This window comes from Manacus candei, unplaced genomic scaffold, assembly GCF_025592945.1.
Source record: "Manacus candei isolate 608988 ecotype Guabito, Panama unplaced genomic scaffold, ASM2559294v1 h1tg000056l, whole genome shotgun sequence".
Lineage (NCBI taxonomy): Eukaryota > Metazoa > Chordata > Aves > Passeriformes > Pipridae > Manacus > Manacus candei.
The window spans coordinates 7,995,866-8,015,740 of record NW_026138104.1 but is presented as its reverse complement, the minus strand read 5'-3'; the positions used below and the strand labels follow the sequence as shown (position 1 = coordinate 8,015,740).

Below are 19,875 nucleotides of genomic sequence, written 5' to 3'. Positions count from 1 at the left end.
TATCAGAATCCATTCCTAGTGGAATTTGTGACACTTTCTCCAAAATCTCCTGCCCATGGATCCCATCACAGAACACGAAAAGGTGATGATAAAAAGATATACATTCTTATAAACTGCAGGACACCTTAACAGCTGCTGTGAAAAGCAGACAGACAACAGCCCTGTAAAGTTGAATGCAAGCTGAAAAGAAGGTGCCACTTCAACAGAGAAATCTGTTTCATGACAGTTTTCTTTCACATATACTATTATTAAAAGGAAAGCTTCACCAAAGTCAATATTGAAATTTATTTTTCTACTTATGCATATCTACAAATACACACACCAACTGAAATCCACTGCATTCATGGGTCTACATGTGCAGTGACAGAAAGTATCAAAGACTGTTCCACACACTCTATACTAGCACTTTAATATGTACAGCTTGGCAGGAAAAGAGCAGATATAAAACATATTCCACATGTAGGCTTGTGTTTTTCACACTAAGAACACAATTTCATGTGAAATAGAATTTAAACTGTAAACACTTGACTGTTTCCTCACAGTCTGTTCCATCCTGGCTGTTCAGCATCCCTCCCTTACAGGCCAGAAGTTTCACAGATGGGAGTTTCAAATGCCCAGCAGATACAATGGAAGTTGGTTTTTCCAAGATGGTCACTGCACAAAGAGCTGACATCTTTTGATGTCAGTCTAACTTAATAATTTGTTATGATTTCCAATGCAAGCTATTTTAAAAAACATCTTCCAAGGGAACTCAGAAGATTTTGGAATAATTTTTTTTTAGAACTGAAGCATTATTGATAGCTTGCTTCCAGGATTAGATACCACTGTATCATTGAGATTATTTGGCAGAAGATTTATATTTAATTAGTTAACAAATCATAAAATACAACCAATTCTTCAATCTCAACTTTATCAAACGCTGATCAAATGACAGCAAAAGCTTTGATTGTTGTGAAAAGCTCACTATTCCTGTCAGAGATATTCTTCATTTTCCTCTGGGTACAAGAGGAAGTTTTTGCAGAACAGGCTGTGAATCTATGAAAACCATAATGATCAAGCTCTTTGCTCATAGGTTAGTCAAAACCAAAGACTAAACCACACAAATTACAGGCCTTACCTTGCTCTGACTTCATTTGAGGAAATCCTGCTATTTTCAACAGCATTTGGGCAGGCAGTAGCCTGCTTTTATTGGCTTATTTATCAATTTGTGCATTTACTTGCACCAAAAAAAAAGGAATTCAGTTAAATAATTTCTGTGCTTTCATTTAGGAAAAAAAACTCCATACTGTGTTCTTTAACTGTTATGTGTTAGTCATACTTAAAGAAATGCTATCAGAAGAAGATTCCCATGGCAAGCCCTTCACCAAAGAAAGATTTTAGGTAGCAAATCCTATGAGTCCCATTAGAATTTGTATCTTAATTCTGAAGGCACAGCACTATCCGTATAATATCAAAATAAGAATGCTGAACTCAGAGTACACCTTTAAAATGAGAACACTGAAAAGACTAAACAACAGCACATCACTTTACAAGTAACAACTCTAGAAAAAAACACTAAACAAATTACTTGCATCTCATTCATTGGGTTTATACTCAACATTGGAATGCCAACCGGAATAAAACTCTCATTTTTCTGTATTATTTACCTCAAGAACTAGCCAAAGCTGGTCTCCATTTTTCACATCTTTCTTATAGTACATGCCGTAGAATTTGACTACATTGGGATGATCAGAGAGAGCTTTCAAAATGTTGTACTCAGCTTCAATTTCTTCATCAATATCCTAGTGTCACAAATGAGAAATACATAGCAGTTAATAAATTAATAATGATAGCCATTTAAAAAAACCCCAACACATAGCATTATCTGGCAATTAAATGTAGCTTGAAATGATACAAAGGAAAAAACAAACAGAACATGAATGAACCATTTAGAGGGCTACAAAGCTTGGTTCTGTTTACTCAGTACAAAACAGTCATCTTTTTTTTTTAATTTTGTCTTTACCAATTTCAACTAAAAACCATAAAGGGTATGACAGAGCAGTTCTCAGGAGAATGGGGAAGGAGCAAGGGTCATGTGGACAACAAGCTGTCCAGGAGCCAGCAGTGTGCCCTCGTGACCAAGAAGGCAAATGGCATCCTGGGGTGCATTAGGAAGAGCACTGCCAACAGATCAAGGGAGGAGATCCTGTCCCTCTACTCAGTCCTGGTGAGGCCACATCTGGAGTGCTGTGTCCAGTTCTGGGCTCCTCAGTACAAGAGTGACATGGAGCTCCTGAAGCGGGTCCAGCAGAGGGTGACAAAGACGATTAAGAGACTGGAGCATCCCTTACAAGGAAAGGCTGAGGGAGCTGGGCCTGTTCAGCCTTGAGAAGAGATGACTGAGAAGGGATCTCATCAATATCTATAAGTATCTGAAGAGAGGGTGTCAAGAAGATGGAGACAGGTTCTTCTTGGTGGTGCCAAGCAATAGAATGAGGAGTAACAGGCAGAAACTGATGCACAGGAAGCTCCACCTGAACATGAGGAAGAACTTCTCTACTGTGGTGAGCCAAAGTGACTGAAAACTGGAACAATTCGCCCAGAGAGGTTCTGGAGTCTCCCTCACTGAAGATATTCAAGAACCATCTGGACACAATCCTGTGCAATGTGCTCTAGGATGACCTTACTTGGGCAGGGAGGTTGGACCAGATGACCCACAGTTGGTCCCTTCCAACCTTACCCATTCTGTGATTTCAAGGCAAAGACAGTGGAATCCTTAAGTAGGTAGATATGCAGATGCCTTGGGAAGTTACTTGTTACTGCATTAGTCTTAAGGGTGTCCCCAGCTAGAGATGGTGTAGTTGGAATTACCTTTCCACCTCTCTGTGCACAAAGAAATACAATTGCAGTCACAAATCTTACTCATTTACCATCCCACTTTCTAGAATTATCTGCAAGTTTTTTTCATTTTCTACTGTCATAGAAGCTGGTGACATCCATTATTTCTCCGAGGTTTCCTACAGAACTATAAGAGTTGTGGCTTTTTGTCACTCTTTCCTTACAGACCTCAGGTTTCCTAGAGAGTGAGGGAAATCCATTTGGAGGTGAGAGATGAGGATGAGTTTTGCCAACACATGTGAAAAGCTTCATATCAAATATGGATGCCAGCAATGGAAGGCACTGGATGACTCCGGTAAACCCTTTTCAACTATGTGCTGGAGTTGCTCATTGAGGGACATGATTAGATGGTATTTCAGTCCTGCTGAGAAAATACTCAATCCCTCCTGACCACAGGAGGCAGAATACCTGCAGTTGTTTTCCCTACTGGTTAGATCTCAAGAAATGTTAATATACTTGTTTCCAGATTTAAAATATTTTTAATACAATTTGCTATTTACAACTACACAAAAAGAAATGAAAAATCCATTTAGATGGGGGTTACCTTGTGAATTCCACCATCCATATGAGTGGATTTTGTATGGATGAAAAGCATCTACTCAGTGCCAAAAAACTGTCTCACCATTGCCAAATAGAAATGACCATGGCAGAGAAAGGGGACGCTTTGTTTTTCCAGTGAACGATGCTCCTCATTCTGTTCAACCCATCTGCCCCAAGAGGACTTTGCTCACTTGCTTCTTATACGTGTCTCTTCAACATCCAACTCAAGTTCCTCATACAAGCCCTTTGTCTTGAGACCAGCTTGACTGGTCTCCAAGAAATTTGTCACTCACCAGTATCTTCAGGAAACAGGCCATTAAGCTTTCATACTGAGACTACAAGAATAAGTTTTCTCACAAGGAAGGGTTTTAGCGATCTTGTTATTGAATTAACTGAAAAACGGCAGAAATTTTCATCTTTCAAAAAAAGGAAGTACTCATTTTAAGTTAATTCTTTTCCATAAGCACAACACAGAAAAAGAAATACAAGGAAGGAAGAAAGAACCAAGGTACTGAAGATGGCAGAGGACAGAAAGAGAAAGAGTGGAAGCAGGGATGAAGAGAAAAAACTCATCTGGCAAAAATAAAAGAAAGAAAAAAAGGAAAAAAATACAGTCAAAATCAAAGACACTAAACACAAAACATACAATATTTCTGACTGCCTTGGGGAAATAGGAAGAAAATTAGCCCACTGTCCTACTCTGATTTAATAGAGGTTTCTGTCTCCTGAGGGGTACTCAGAATTTATGAGACTTTCACAATTATAAGGAGAAACTACATGAATATTCATTCCATGCCAACTAAAAATAAAAATCTTCCTCTGTATTTTCTGAAGAAAGAAAACTTGAAATGTTTGGTTGAATTTAATATATTTACCTGCATTAAAGTATCTCTATTAGAAATGGTAGAGTGAATACTTTCATCCCATTTATAGGATAATCTGGCTAAGAGTTCTAAAGTACAATGGTATTTACTTATAGTCCTGAGGACAAGACTGAGAGTTTCTCAGTTCCATCTTCATATATTCTTATTTCAACACCTTCACTTTCCTGTTTCAGTTTCAAAAAGCTGAGCTGTTATTCAACAAAAAGAATCTGAGCTCTAAAGGATTAAATATGAAATGCTAATTTTAGTCTTATATCCCCCATGATAATGCAGGTTCCCAGTTTAATTTGGAAATATCAGTTAAACCAAGTCCTATAAAACCACATTTCCTCTGCTTTGTTTCCAGTCCATCTCTCAAGTGGCACAATTCTGAAATCATCTTCAAAGAAAAAAAATGTAAAATGTAAAGAAAATACATAAAGTATCTTTTTCTTCATTGCAATGGCTCCCTCTGCAGCCGTTAATAATACTTTCAGTTTAAACAAAAATAACCTGTTTATTGCTTTCACCCTATTTCTAACATAGGATTGCCATTTTAGCAGTAAAATGGAGGTACAGCAGCTACTCCAGACATCCTGTGAACAGAAGGGAGAAAAGAATAGTATTCTTAGAACAAAAAGAGTAATACATTCAGTTAAAAGAGTCAAGTCTTGGGAGTGTGACGTTGACTGTATTACTTCCATTTTTTCATTAAAATAAGGAATCTGTTTTCATCAATTTTACTTTTGTCCTTCTTCAATTTCTTATTGCATCTTTATCCATTCTATTTCTTCCATTTTCTTTACATTCTATTCCTTTTTTTCCTTCTTAATCTATTTCTTTCCTCTAGCATCAGCCTTACTACCTCTTCTTTCTTCCCATCATCATCCTTTAATCTTTTCCTACAACCTCAAAAGTGTACACAACATTGAAATTTTCCCTGATTCCTTCAGTAATTCCTGCCATAGCCAGCTGTCACTTAAGAATCATTCCTGAACACTTGTGAAACACATGAAAGCAGAAGCATTTCCTGCTAAACAGGCGTTTAGCAAACACTAGTGGCAAGAAAGTCTTGCCTATTCATTGTAAGCACAAGGACCTTGTTTACAGAAAGCAACAGAGTCAGAAATAGTTTCCAATGCATCTGAATTCATCAAGATCCTTTTTGCTTGGCTACAAATTATGTTTACTCTGGGAGACATAGGTGGTATTGAATTGAGAGGAGCATCCTTTTGCTGCTTTGAAAGCATGCTGAAATAAAGAGGACATCAACAAAATACACAGCAAAGATAATGCAAGACACTATGTTTTCACCAACACATTTCATGGTCTTTCAGGCCATGGGAACATAATTGGACACTCCGCATGTTATGCAGAGGTAGACAGAGCCCTGTGCCACTCCAGAACTGCAGGGTTCCACATGGCATGACATGCTCTTCCCTTTCTGCCCAGAGGTCATGCAATTGAAGCACAAGCCTCACAATCCTATATTGGGAATGCAAAAGATGAACTCAAATGGGCCACTGAAACAGGAACAGCTGCTTGTGCATGTTTTGTGGGTTACCAGTCTTGAGAAAAATCCCAAGCCACATGCAGCACCACTGAAGTCAGTGGGGTATGTATGCCTTTACAAACCAGACTAATGTTCTTCCTTACCCTTTGGGCATTAATCTGCCACCCAACAAATGTCAGTTACTGAAAAAAAACCATATTCTACAACATAATAATTCCACCTCCCAGTCACCTGGTGCTTTGTGTGTAGGAGCTACTACCTTTGCATTCTTACAACAGTAAGAATAGAATAAGATAGGACTTCTAGTACTTAGAAGGAAAATAATCAGTTCTGCTTCTGAAAATAAGAGATAAACAAGGATAAACCAAAGTAAAAGTAACACAGTTTAGGTATACTTCTGACTTCTACCAATGCAACCACTTCAAAGATCGCTTATGATAAGAAAAATGCATTGATAGCTAGCCTGATACTTAGCAGGCTGAAGCAGTTTATTTCACTGTCACTTCTGATGCAAATGATCTACAAAGACAAAGAGAAAAAAAAGACTACATAAACTCACGAATAAATAAGCACAAACCAAATAATTTAAGTAGCTTACGTGAACAGGATCCAAAATTTTGACTGCTGCTTTGCTGCCATTTTTCTTATTTAACACCTTGAAAACTTTTCCATATGTTCCTTTGCCAATAGTCTCAATTATTTCCCAGGTATCTGAAGGATCAGGAAAGCTATCAAATATTATTGTTTTCCCAGTCAACGGAAGCATCTCAAATGATGGCTCCTAGGAAAAAGAGATCTCAATGTTCACTCAACAAATGGTTAATAGCAATTTGTTTCCTATGAATGTGAAGAGAAATACACATTCTAGTCTCAAACACTAGAAACGTTTTTGCATATAGTGTGCATGCACAGCAAGCATAATGAACAAGAACATAATACAGGTATATGCAGTCAAGATACTATTAAATGAAGGGAAATTCAAATGAAAATTTGAACCAATTTCAGGCTTGAGTAAAGCCAGTGGAAGTTCTCCCATACACTTCAAGGAAAATATAATGTCACTCTAGGATTTTGGGAGGGCAGAGGAATGAGAGTCAAGTTCATAAAATCCCGAAGAATTTAGCTCCATTACCAAGAAGGGCAAGAAGGGGAAGAAAACCCACACAAAACAAAACATCTTAAATAATAGCATTAGGTTAATTCTAACTTTTTCAGCAAATAATCAGTTTTATAATCCTTCTCTTAGCATTTGAATTATTATATGCATCTCATAAGGCCAAGCAGATCAAAGTGGCAGATCTCTTCACAATTCCATGGTCTTCTGACAGTCAAGGATTCACAGCCATGGAAAACATGTTTACCAATGTACATACATCAGCAACTGGTTTACGTACTGTAAAGGAAACACCTTTTACAATGATGGAATTTTATCCATCACTGACCAGGTTACACCCACGCCCTAGTAGATGATGGATACAATTCACTTACACCAGGAAACCTAGAACAGTTTGTTGTGTACTTGGTACTGCACCCAGTCCTGGCCCACCACCTTGATTTCAAGTACTGTGGGAACAAAATGACCCAATTTTACCTGCAACAATGAAATCTCCCTCAACTCTACTCCAGGCTAAAGTCAAAGCAAAGACAGAGGATCAAGATCCAGAGACACATAGCTGTAACGACTAAATCCTCGGTTTCCCATTCCAGATTAAAAATTTGCTTCTTTCTTCTGTCTAACCCTTCCCCTGGGATTCACATAGACTCAACTCAGTCAGGACAGCGACTTCACTCTCTTCCTAAGGCATTACCTTTCCATCTCATGCCTAGTCTTTATCCATGCCTTGGGAACTTCACCACTTTCAGGAAAACCATTTCTTCCCCCCCAAAAAATGGAAATGAGTTACAACATTTTTTTTAATTTCTTTTGCCTTTAAAGTAGTGCTCAAATACAATCATTTTGTTGAGGTTTTTAATCACTTCATATATAAATGCTTTGTAATTAGCTCATATTTGGGAATACACAAAACAATAACCAAATTTGGGTTGATAAAGGGGATGATAAAGGGATTAGGATTCATAATCCCAAACCCTTGCTTCACGGGATTCAATACTAATGGAATTCCAAAATTTCTCTATCTGAACTTTAGTTTTTAGAATTGAGGCTATTAGTTTAAGGTTTTACTGTATATGAAATCTGTAACTAGTGATTTTTTCAAGAGAAAAAAAGTAAAAAGCTATCAATAGGTGCCTTCATAAGAATGGAGGCATCCATATCATATCGAAACCTGTCAGCATACACACTATTTTCTACAGAATATGTAATTTTCCATCAAAATCTAGGGCCTGCTATGTCTCTCATTACGAGAAAACACAGGAGCTTCTGACGCAGTTTACAGTAGAAGATATGCAGAGTTGAAGAAAGGAAGATTTATCTTCTCCTCTTCAAAGATGAGCATTTAGGATGCAGGAACTCAAAGAACAGTTTCGTATATTTAGCCTATGCCAGAGCCAAGCAGGAAACTCTGATGCCTTCAGTCTCCAAATACACCCCTAAACAAAGGTCCACCTCTCTGCACAGATGTTTTATATCAAGCAGAACATTCTAAGAAAAAACAGGTACCAAACCTACAGTTTCAGACAGGCTTCATTAACTCCCTATATTATGACAGTACACATCTGAAATCCATTGACTTGCAGTATCAATTGCTTATTTGTCTGCAGAGACTGGTACAATGAGAACTGTTAAAGGGCTGAGGAAATATGATCCTACAGGTGCTATTTGGCTATCAGAAAAAAGTACTAGAGAAACTGCCATATGCTTGCATTTTCCTCTGAAAATCATACCAGTTGCACATCATCTTGTCTCAAGAAAAGTCGCCACATATCTCACAAAACATGCGTTCAATAACTGTCATACTTAGTTCAATAATTTAAGAGTACTATTCCAGAAAGAATTAGTGTGAATTCTTGCTTTTGATTTAACAGCTTCAAAATCATAACTTGAATAAATTATACTGAACACTGTGTTTCCTCACTTTCACCAAGTTTAAGAACAAGCCCCTGCAGATAAATTGTTTAGCTTCCACTTCTATTATTAAAAATATATTAAATAGAATGATTTAAAGTGTTCTGTTCTGGGTGATGAATAACGTTTTATTACATCTCACTGAAGTTGAGAAAGCTGATAATGATTTAGCCTCATATTTCAACAATAAATTGGACTGTCCCTGGAATATGTCTGGATGCCCAACCACCTAGATATTTTATCATACCCCTCACCATTAAAAATTTACTTAAAAAACACCACAACTTACAACTTGATCCAAACCCCTAAGATGGGAATGTACCCTTGAACCACTAGGAAAAACCCTTCGAAATACTTCTGTTGTGCTCAGCGTGACAGTTCACTCCACTTCTGCTCAGATTTTGGCTAACCTGGCTCCTGCTAAGACCTTATGCATGCTGGGAGCACTGTCAGTACTTCAAAGCAAGAGCACCAAGTAGACTGACAGGTGGCCTGAAAATGCTCAAGACCAATTATGCACCATCATCACTGGCAAATCTGTCTACTATTAGCTTTCCTACTGCAGTTTCCCCAGAATCTGCTAACTTATAAAAATGTATAGGGCCTCCAAGCCGGAGGTGTAAAAAACCATGTCCAAGCTGGAAGGTATAAAACACCAGCTTACCCCAAAAGCTTTTGAAGCCGATCCAACAGCAGCTGGACTGCTGAGGCTCTCCTGCTCCTTGGTGTGACACAGGAGACACCTGCACTGTGACTGAGGAGCAGGGATAAGCAGTTTCTTACCCCCAGCTAGGTTTTGTTCTTTTGTGTTTGCTCATAAGTTCATGAGTTAAGTTATGGGTTATAAGTTATGAATACTTATGGCTTGAATGGTGAATAAATTAATTCACGTGATAGACTGACCTGCTCAAAAGGGGATTGAGCCCTGTTTGTTGTGTTTGTTACAGTTCTCATGAAATAAAGTTTAAATCAGAGAGTACACTGTCCTGTAAATTTGAGAGAGCCAAACAGACTGTGACACAGTGATCAAATTCAGGGTATTTGGGGCAGGGAAAAAGTAGATTTGGAGTTCCAAGACAATAACTCAGTGTGGTTGGGGGGTTTTTTGTTTTGTTTTTTGTTTTCTTTTGTTTGGTTGGTTGGTTGGTATTTTTGGTTTTGAATTTTTTTTTCTCTGAGAGGGGGATCTAGTATCAGTCATAAGAAGAAATTGGGTGAGAATTCTTATGAGCCAGTCCTACATAATTTTTTGCTTCACACCCTATGCAGCAGACCTCAAGCCACGTATTAGAGATACCCCAAGATGCCCTGTTCAGCATCCATGCTGGCAGACCACTGCATTCTCCATCATTTTCAGTATCTAGTGAGTTTGGAAAGGGAAGGGGAAGGCTCATGAAGAACGCAGTATATCTCCTGTGGACTATCTGATTGCTGCAAAGGCAATTCAATTAAGTACATTTATCACACCTAAAGCTTCAGACACAAACCAATTGTCCTGTGGAGGCTTTACAGTCAAGGCCACAGAACATTACAGGCAACACCATCAAGTGGGAATAAGCTCATAAGTTTGCATTGAAAGCACAATGGAGCCTGAATTTCACATAGAATATTACATGTTAATCCAATATTTTTACTACTGTTTCATACCACCTAAGTGTGCAACTTCTCTCTAAACCTTTCCTCCCAACAGTTTCTGAATGGCCCTTCATCCCACTTGGATGAAAAGATATTCGTTTCCTCCATAAGGAGCTAATGAAACAAGAGAGGCACCTTGCCTCATATTATTCATCTTTCTCCACAAAGGGAGACTACATGATTAGCAAAGCAGACACATATTCATATATAACTACAACGAATCCAGCATCTTGTCTCCTGGCTACCACAATCTTAAAGTTTTGAAAACTGGAACCAGTTCAAAACAGACCTACTGAGGTCATCTTTTGTTTTATTCGTCCACATCACTCTCTCCTTCACATTGCAAATATCACTTGGGTGTAAACAGATAGCTCCTGCACATATCCTACCCTGTAATTTGCCAGACATCTTCACATGTGCCATGACTGGTAGATGTCAGGTGCCAGGAACACTAGCTCACATTGCCTGTCAGGTCTGTTACCTCTCTGTATGTGACACTTGCACTCCCTCAGGTTGTGAAATTTAAGTCTCTTGCCTAACAGATGCCAGAAAAAATAATCACCCTAACACAAAAAACCCCAAACAAACAAAAAAAAACCCCAAAACACAAACAAACAGAAAAAACACTCATAAGGTTTGTTATATCCAATTAAAAAAAAAAAAACCTTACCTCCCTTTTTCACCACCTTTATCACCTTTATCCAATATCTAATTTAGAAGTTCTTTGGTCTGGTAGTGATCATGAAGCAAAGTGAGACCCTGAAATGCTTAATGTAACAGCACAATAAAATCCAAAACCACATTTCTTCTTATTTCATGAGTTTATGCCACACTGGCAAATATAAGAAAGTTAAAGGTATGGAATTCTCAAAACAAGCCAAGAGCATGAGGCTACAATATGCCCTTCATCATACTAGCACCTAGAAATTTCTGGCTAAATGTCCAAATAATTTGATCATTCAACTTAGAACACGGATTGCAGCTCAGATTCTCAGCTTGTATAGATGCAGCTGTAATGAGTAATTTACGCAGTATATTATCTTATCCATCATTCAAAGAGTAAGTTTTGCCCTGAAAATTCCAATATCACCCCCAATTAATTCTGGGGGGATATTTGGCCTCCGATTTCAATGATGATACAACCTATATCTGAATGGGAACTATACTCAAATCTAAGCTCAATGTGAGCAGATTATCTAGTTTGGCAACTAGTTAAAGACAAGTGTTTGGAACACAACAGGGTGGGTTTTTTACTGAATTTGTCAATAGCTCAATGCACTTAGCATTATAATTTCACACATGTGTCTATCTGAATTATCCTCTTTGACTGCACATTAGTTGGCTTACTACTTTCCCAGTGTGTTCCCAGAACTAAACAACTGTCCTTCCCATCTGCAAGAAACCTTCCATGGGGGGAAAAAAATCTCTTTAGTCCCAGCTGTGGTAGATGAACAGTAAAAATCAACAAGCTTTTCTAATAGTCAGTCCATTTCTTTCACTGTTTTGTGCTTACGTGAGTAAAAAAGACACAAGTCACATCAGCTTCGGTGGGCTTCATCTAAACTGGTGTGCAGAATACACATACTGGAACGTAAGCTAAATGCTATGATTTCAATTTAGTCAATCAAAGCAATCAAAATGATTCACCTGACCAGCTTAGTATCTATCTTAGGATAAAACACTTGGTCTTCAGACTCTGTTGATTCTACTTGCTAAGTTTCCATTGACTATGAAACGAATCCAGTTACACATCTTCAGTTGCAGACACGTTCGATGAAATTAATTCTATCCTACTTAAATGCTGGAAACAGAGAGTTATAGCTTGACAACTGACAAAATGAATATCAGCCCTATGCTACAGTTGGGAAAACGGCAAGCCAGTCACATCTTATGACCTGAAAGCTGTCAGGTAACTTGGATGTTTTCTGATGATACACAGAAAAGGCAAGAAGCATGCAATGACATTGCCAAGCAAACTTTGAATTCAACAACAAAACCCTAAATTAATGTTAATGCAGAAATAAATGGTTACTTAAAGCATTTGGTGGCAAGGAGTGGTGATAAATTTAACCTAGTATCAGACAACATATTCAAAGTATATATTTCAAACTTAGGACTGTGCAAGGAAGAAACTGATCCAATTTTGAGGCCACTTTTTAGTGTTTACTCTCTGAAAGGCTGGGTAACTGCTTCTTCTGCAGACACTTTCTCCCTTTGCTGACATCCAGAGACAACTTTCCCAACAAGGCAAGACAGCTTTCAGAGACACTTGATGCCTCTGGACTCCTTGACCTTTTTAAAACTTCTACATGCAGTAAAGAAACAGTACTGTGTGGTATTGGTACCTGATCTCCTTCTACTGATAAATGCATATTGGGTGTCCACACTGACATTTCATCTGCTGATTATTATTCAGCTGATCATGACATTTTGACTTGCTGCAGACTGAATTGGCCAGCCCTGCTCATGGGAGGCTCCAGCTCTTCTCTCTGAACATTTTCAGGGGACATGGATGCAAGAGATCTACTTCATTGTTAGGTTCCACCTTGGTTTTCTTCCATTCCCTGCCATGCACCACAACAGTCAAAGTCTCACTGCATGCTGAGGTTTACAGTTCTCAGGAAACTCCATTTGAGGAGGGTTTTTTTAAGAAACAGGTTAAATGATCAGCAAGGGCTGTAAGCATTCAATCTAATCTTGTGCATAGGGGCTACCCACTGGATGACAATCCTTCAGAGTTTAAACGTGACACCAGTACAGCACACCAGCTTTTCTTAAGACAACTTTTAGTTAAAGGAAGAGGGTATGAAAAGAACATAGAAACAAAATGCTAAATTTAATTACTGTAGTCAATTCTAAAAGCTCTGATATTTTGAAAACAAATGAGAGCTAAAGATTTTTTTGGCAATTGTCATCCAACAGATAATATTTATGCAGGGGTATTACAATCATGAAAACAAGATTAATAACAGAAGGGGGAATGGTTCATTATCAAATTGTATTTGGACTTTGTGCCACCAGAAGTAATGAACTGACACTAGTAATCCATGAACTGAATAATATCCAGCTCATTTTGTGGCTCCCAGAAGAGAGGCAATGCAAGTGATGAGAATAATTTTTCAATGACTAAACACTAGATCAATATATTAGCAAATAACTTAGCTTTCAAAGCTAAAGCATCACTCAATTTTCCTATTTTAACACAGTAAAACTTTATAAGGCCATAAAAATCAATATGTGCGACCTCACTCACTCCTTATTTTTCAGAACTTCTAACCGTAGCGAAGTGGCAACTCAAAATTAATTTAGCAGCTGTACCAATGAGTTTTGGCAGGGCTTGATATTAACGTGATATAGTCATTTGATAGCAAGATAAGGAAGGCATTATAGACAACAAGAAAATTTGCTACCCCTTAGCATTATCAAGTAAGAAGTTACGGGGCGTGGGTGTACACTGGGCATAGTAAGAGTTCACGCGTGTCCTGCCGAGGCCACGGTCACGCCGCAGTCCCGGCGGGCACGGCTTTGCCCTGCTCCGGGAGCGCCCGGCTGGTCCCACCGCGGGCACGACGCACTCCAGGCATCGCTCCCGACTACTCCGTACGCGTTCCTTACCCAGAAACTCACTCACAAGAAAAAAAAAAAAAAGGAAAGAAAAAAAAGTAGAAACAAGCAGGATTCACCTGAACGAAAGAGCGCAAGGGCCAACCCGCACCCTCACATACCCAGTGCCGGGACATCCCGGCTCCGAAGAGCCCCCACCCGCCCGTCCCGTCCCGTCCCGTCCCGTCCCGTCCCGTCCCGACACCGCGGCGGGAGGCACCGGCCAGTCCCGGGGCCGCACCACCCTCAGGGGCCGCACCACCCTCAGGGGCCGGGCCACCATCCCGGGGGGGCCGGGCCGTCCCGAATCCTCGGCGAGGCGTGGCCCTATGGAGAGACCCTGCTCAGCCGCCGGCCCCGGGTCTACCCCGCCTGCCCTGCCCGCCGCTCCCCGGCCGGGGATTACCCGCAGCGAAACCTCCGGTCTCCGCAGAGCCAGCCCCGCAGAGGGGGCCGGGGCCGCGCCACCGCCGGCGGCCGTGCCTCGGGTTCTCCCTCCTCCTCCTGCGGAAGGCCCCGGCCCGGCTGCGGTCCTGCCTCGGGGTCAGCGGCGGATGAGCGCTTTGCCCCGCTAATCCCCCGCAGGCGCCGGCAAAGCCGGGAGGGCTCGGCCCGCCCCGGGCAGGGCGCGGTGGGGGCGCCGGGGCGGCCCGGGCTCCCCTCCCGGCGGGGGAGCGGCGGCTGCGGAGCCGCCCCGGGCCACAGGCACCGGGAATCCCGGGACACGGCCACCGGGAATCCCGGGACACGGCCACCGGGAATCCCGGGACACGGCCCCCGGGGATCCCGGGACACGGCCCCCGGGGATCCCGGGTCGGCCGCCTTCGGAGCCAGGTCACAGCCCTCGCACCCTGATCCGCCCCACGGGGATTACACGGCACCGGGCGGCCCGGAGGGGCCGCGGTCCTGGCACGGGAGAGCTGCGGCTCGTGGCCCTGGGGCTGCCCATGGCTGCGCTGCCCTGAGGAAACCTAATGGACCTACCTGGACCGCGGAATATAATTCAGATCTGGTGCATGCCCCGAGCTCACGTTATTACCCGTTTCGGGGGGGGGGGGGGGGTGACTACACAGCAGCAGCGCAACATAGGTGTAATAATAGCAAGGTGAAGTTGCAAGACAAAGTAGTCAAGAGTTGGGAATTGGATGAATTCTATTAGTGCAGCTCCTATGTGGTACAAGAGGACTTTAATTATGCTGCTTAAGTTTTCTTTGGAAGATCCCTTGCACATTCACTGCAAAGGGGCAGCCAAACTCAGTCAGCACCAGGGATCATGTACCTTCGTTGGAGACTTCTGCTATTGCACTGTTTGTCTCTCTATTTTTCTAATAGTATTTAAATCTTGGTTTTGTTTTCAGACAGGTCTGACATTAGGGGAGCTGTTTCAGAGCTATCTATGTTCTATGTCTTTCCCAAAAGCAGAGTAGACACCAGGTAGGTAGTTCATGGATGGCCTTTCCATGTGAATGTGTCTGTAACAGGAAAGGCTGCTTATTCCATCCCAGACATCAAAGAGTTCACATGGACAAGAAACCTTATAAAATTCCTCACTGTGGGAAAATCATCAATAGAAACTTCTTAAACCCCAAAGCTAAACAGCCAGGAGCCAGATATATATAAGGACAAGAAGCCTCTTTAATTTCCTTCATCAAAGCACTACTACTTTATTGTATGAAAAGATTTTTAGACAGTGTGCTGCATTGTGCACATAGACATTTATGAGGGAGAATTTAAGGTCCCATATAGCCTTTAATAACTCCTTTTGTTGCTGGTGTTCTGTCCTTTCAATAACTGTTCCTCCTCTCCTGCAGGAGACCCTATAAAAATACAAAATGAGCTTCCTAGTTTTATAATCCCATTTTACTAATTGGAGTTGGAAGCACTGGCAAAATAGGGCCTCAGTTGTAAAAATATCCATATCTTTTAGGCTTGAACAACACTCTGCAAAGCTTCCCCCTCCATGAGGAAAATTCTTATTGCTTTTTCCTGTGCTTAGGAGTGCCTGGCACCCCCCTGTCTTCTGGCTGCATGTCTGATGGATGGCAAATCACATGCAGAAGCACGACAGTCTAATTCTCTGATCATGCAGAAGTTTGACTCGAGTTTGATCAAAAAAAGGCTGAAAGCCTCTCAGTGGAAACCCAGGTACAAAAAGGGGATGGTGGGCACTCATACCTCTCCTCCCAGGCAGAACTGGCATGCATCCGAGACGCTGAGCAAGGAGCTAAGTGCTTAGACACAGTCATAGGAACCAGAAAAGACAATAACTTAAGTGGCTGGTTGATATGTCCCCTTCCACTTCTAGCGGTGCTGTCTTAAAACCACTGCTGCCCACCTTGTCTACATCTCAATACCTGTGTGCCAAAGTCACTGTCCCTTAGCTCTGAAAACCTGAAATTCCCTGTGAGCATTCCCTCTTCCATCAAAGGGGCCTCAAAGGCAAAACCCTGTGATAGTACTCAACAAATTAAGTCAATTTGGAGTGTTGTACACACTTGTTTTTTATATTAATTAATTATTCAGGTGACCTGGTCTGTGAAACTTAAAAAAACTTCAATTAGATGATCCTGAATGATGTGTAAGTAATGGCAGCCTGTTGCTGCAGAAAGGGTCCTAGTTTAAACAAGTAGAAGTCACAACCAGCCTCCAAGGCCTATGAAGGTAGGCACTGTTTGAACAATCAGAGAGTTTCAGTCCTTAGGGAATGACAATTTTCATGTCAAATAGACACTGATTGTGCTGAAAAAGTTAGGCATGAAATGATTAAGTCACATTTGGTGTCATGCAGCCTAGCCACACTCCTCTTTTCTGTTTATTTTCTCTCCTTCATGTCCTTTCTCCATCTCAACGTCTTGGCTTTTGCCCCTCATTTTCCCCAAAGTTATTGTTTTGCTTTTATCTAGGAAGCCTTTCAGATAAGATTTTAAAATTCCTGAGTAAGTACTAGTATATTCTTTCTCTCCCCCCAAATGAATCTGAAATAATTAAAGACAAATATTATGTATTGACAACATCCATATATGTATTAAAAGATGCATGAAGTGTCATCATCTCCGGCTGTACCTGGTATGAGGATAAATTGCCCTTAATGCCATAAGACAGCATCTATACTATGCTATCTTTTTAACAGACTGTGATTAGACTAGTTTCAGACTCTCTCCTTGCTTTTCAACATAGTTTTTAACTTCATTATAAGTATTGTGGGTGCAAGTCCAAAAACTATTTTTAAATTACTGTGTGAGAAATATGAAAGCAGTATGAACAGATACCCTTTCAAAGCATCTTCAGTATTAGATCACACTAGACAATTGCTTATAGAATAAATCTTACTCTTCATTGAAATATAATGGACCATAAACATACATCAGTAGAATGGACCTCTTTTACTTCAGAATTGATACATTCAGACTTCTATATTCTTAGAAGCTTCTAATGACAAAAAGGGGGAAGATGCTCTTGTGATTAAGGCACCAAATTAAGACTATAATTTACTTAATAAAGTACTTTCTATATTGTGAAAAACCATACTACATCTGAACAAATTTAGGATCCAGCTGTGCAAGATACCATGGAACCCCCTACAAAAAGAGGTCCTCGGCTGCTCGGCTCCAAATTCTGGGCAGAGCTGAGCCACAGAGGGCTTGTGGGACCTAAGGCACATGTTTCCTCTTTTCAGCTATTTTATTTTCTTTGTAATTGATCTTTTAATAGTATTATACCCATAAGGAGGTGTTCTGATGTCTAACTACGTATGTATGCAAATAACAAGTGATGCACAAAAAGATCAGCAGATATATAAAGGATAACTCAAGAAAATAAACAAGCATGTTTAACTACCAGAAGAGAGACCACCACTATAAGAATCAAAGAACTTACCTCTCTGGGGAACTGCTTTTTGACCTCTCTGGCTGCTTAACTGAGCACAGCCTGTAGCAAATATAAGGAACTCCTCCCCTTTTGGTGTTTATTACAGAGAAGCAATACTTCCTGCAACACCTGAGTAAATATCCTCTAGGAAAATCACCACAGAATTTGTCTACAGCTAGCTTAGTATTCTTTTGATCATAAATACCAACCACCATAATGAATTACCAAAGATGTCCAAAAGCATAGTTGTTTATTGAATGCATAAGTTTCTCTGGAGCAACCCTGAGCTTTGCCAGATATTTTCTTCAGTTGATCAAAAGAGCTCCATAACCCCTTTGGAAGGTCTTAGAGGCGTGATCCTTGTAATCACATTTAAGGGACTGGTTAGCTCAGGAGATTGTTAATAGGATACAAAACCTTTCACATCCAACCCAGATCACTGCAGATGAAAAGCTGTGACTATTTACCAGCTTCTTCATGACCTAACACAGTTCCTAAAAGAGAAATATTTGTATTACTTTAACTTCACAGAATGTGGTTTTCAGATTTTTTTAATTGCATGTGTAGTACAGAACATTTGAAAAACAGGAAAAAAATTAAAAAGCTCAGTGGTAATTAATAAATCCAATTAAAACTGCAGTCTAAAGAATTTTGAAATTTCCCTCTCCAAAACCGACTTCACAGTCTCAACAAGCCCATAAGCACAGGTGAGTATTTAGTAATCAAAAAGCAGAAATTGTGGGAAAGTAGAGTGATTTAGAAAACTGACAGTTTTTCACTAAGATGTTCCTGTATCAGATGCTGTCATTAGACCCAGGAGCTGCAGATCTAGCACAAAAGTATTGCCTTTAGATGGTGATAGCCTAACTCATGCTTATTGATTCATACTCAGTAGGGAAAAAAATTACAAAAGCAAACATGTGCAAGGTATTGTGTTGAAATTTCACATCTGTTTTTATTTCACAGGGTTTGAGGTACCAAAGTTTTAGGGGTTTGCAGGTGTTGTTTTCCATGTAAGAAAGTTCAAAGTCAGACCCAGTTTGAACTGTTGTCTCAAACTAAATTTTTCAAAAGTGCTCTTAATTTATTTTTTTTTAATATTAGGACAAGATGTATTGGAAAATTTGGCATAGAAAACCTTCCACAGTTCTAAAAAAATTGCAGTAGAGAAGTTCAGGGACCAAGTGATAACTACAGAGAAGATCTATGCTGCAAAATGTCTTCTAGTGTCAGCAGTTACTTGGAGAGTACCCTTATCCTTTTCTTGGAACACACTGATCACTAAAATAACCTTAAAGGATTTTGCTTACGTGCAGTGATGTCAACTAGTAAGAAGGTGCTGGGACATCTGAGGATTGCTGCTTTCTGCATACCTGGGGGCAACATAAAGTGCCAGTATTGAAAATGTGCTGGTAAAGATCGGGGTTGTAGTACTGCCATTTGCAAGTGTGCACAACAGATCCCTCAGTCATGGCTTGAAAATTGTGCGATTACAAAACTAAACTAAGCAATAAACAACACCAGTCAGGTGGTGTTGGGTCATTTGGGTCATCTTGATAGTTATCTTGTTAATACAGCTGTTCCCAAACTAACTGCTTAGAGATTTCAGATTTGGCACTTTATAGTTTTTCACAATGTATCTTTGAATCAGTTGTACAGAATGTCTCACATCCTGGAGTAGAAGCACCAGTGTTATGTTATGCTATGTGTATTTCTTTACAGTTGTATTTCTTTATAGCCCCTGAAGGTTTAGGTAATCAGCAGTCTGGCATTAAGCAAAATACCCATTAAACCAATATCACTACTGACACTACTAAACACAGATGTACTGTGTTATATAAATAGGACTGTGAAATAGTGAAGTATAAGCAGCATCACTGTATTGATAATTGAAGCAGTTAAATTTATGTTTGATATGTGCATGTATTTATTATATGTGCTGTTCTTCTTTG

General features: G+C 40.2%; 1 protein-coding gene across 7 annotated transcripts in view; it reads right to left on the bottom strand.

The window, feature by feature from the left end:
• MYO3A (myosin IIIA) overlaps positions 1 to 15,076 on the bottom strand; it is a 119,933-nt gene extending 104,857 nt beyond the window's left edge. For 4 of the 7 annotated variants that reach the window (XM_051802271.1, XM_051802269.1, XM_051802276.1 and 1 more), the window contains exons 1-3: positions 12,799 to 13,045; positions 6,392 to 6,574; positions 1,647 to 1,781 (exon numbers count right to left, since the gene is read on the bottom strand). In XM_051802271.1, coding sequence (XP_051658231.1) covers positions 1,647 to 1,781; positions 6,392 to 6,574; positions 12,799 to 12,846 — 366 coding nt within the window. In that variant the 5' untranslated portion in view covers positions 12,847 to 13,045. Of the gene's footprint in view, positions 1 to 1,646; positions 1,782 to 6,391; positions 6,575 to 12,798; positions 13,046 to 14,136; positions 14,168 to 14,462; positions 14,619 to 15,040 lie in introns of those variants that run through there. The other 3 variants (XM_051802273.1, XM_051802272.1, XM_051802274.1) reach the window with 3 other exon arrangements.
• Positions 15,077 to 19,875: the final 4,799 nt, after the last annotated feature.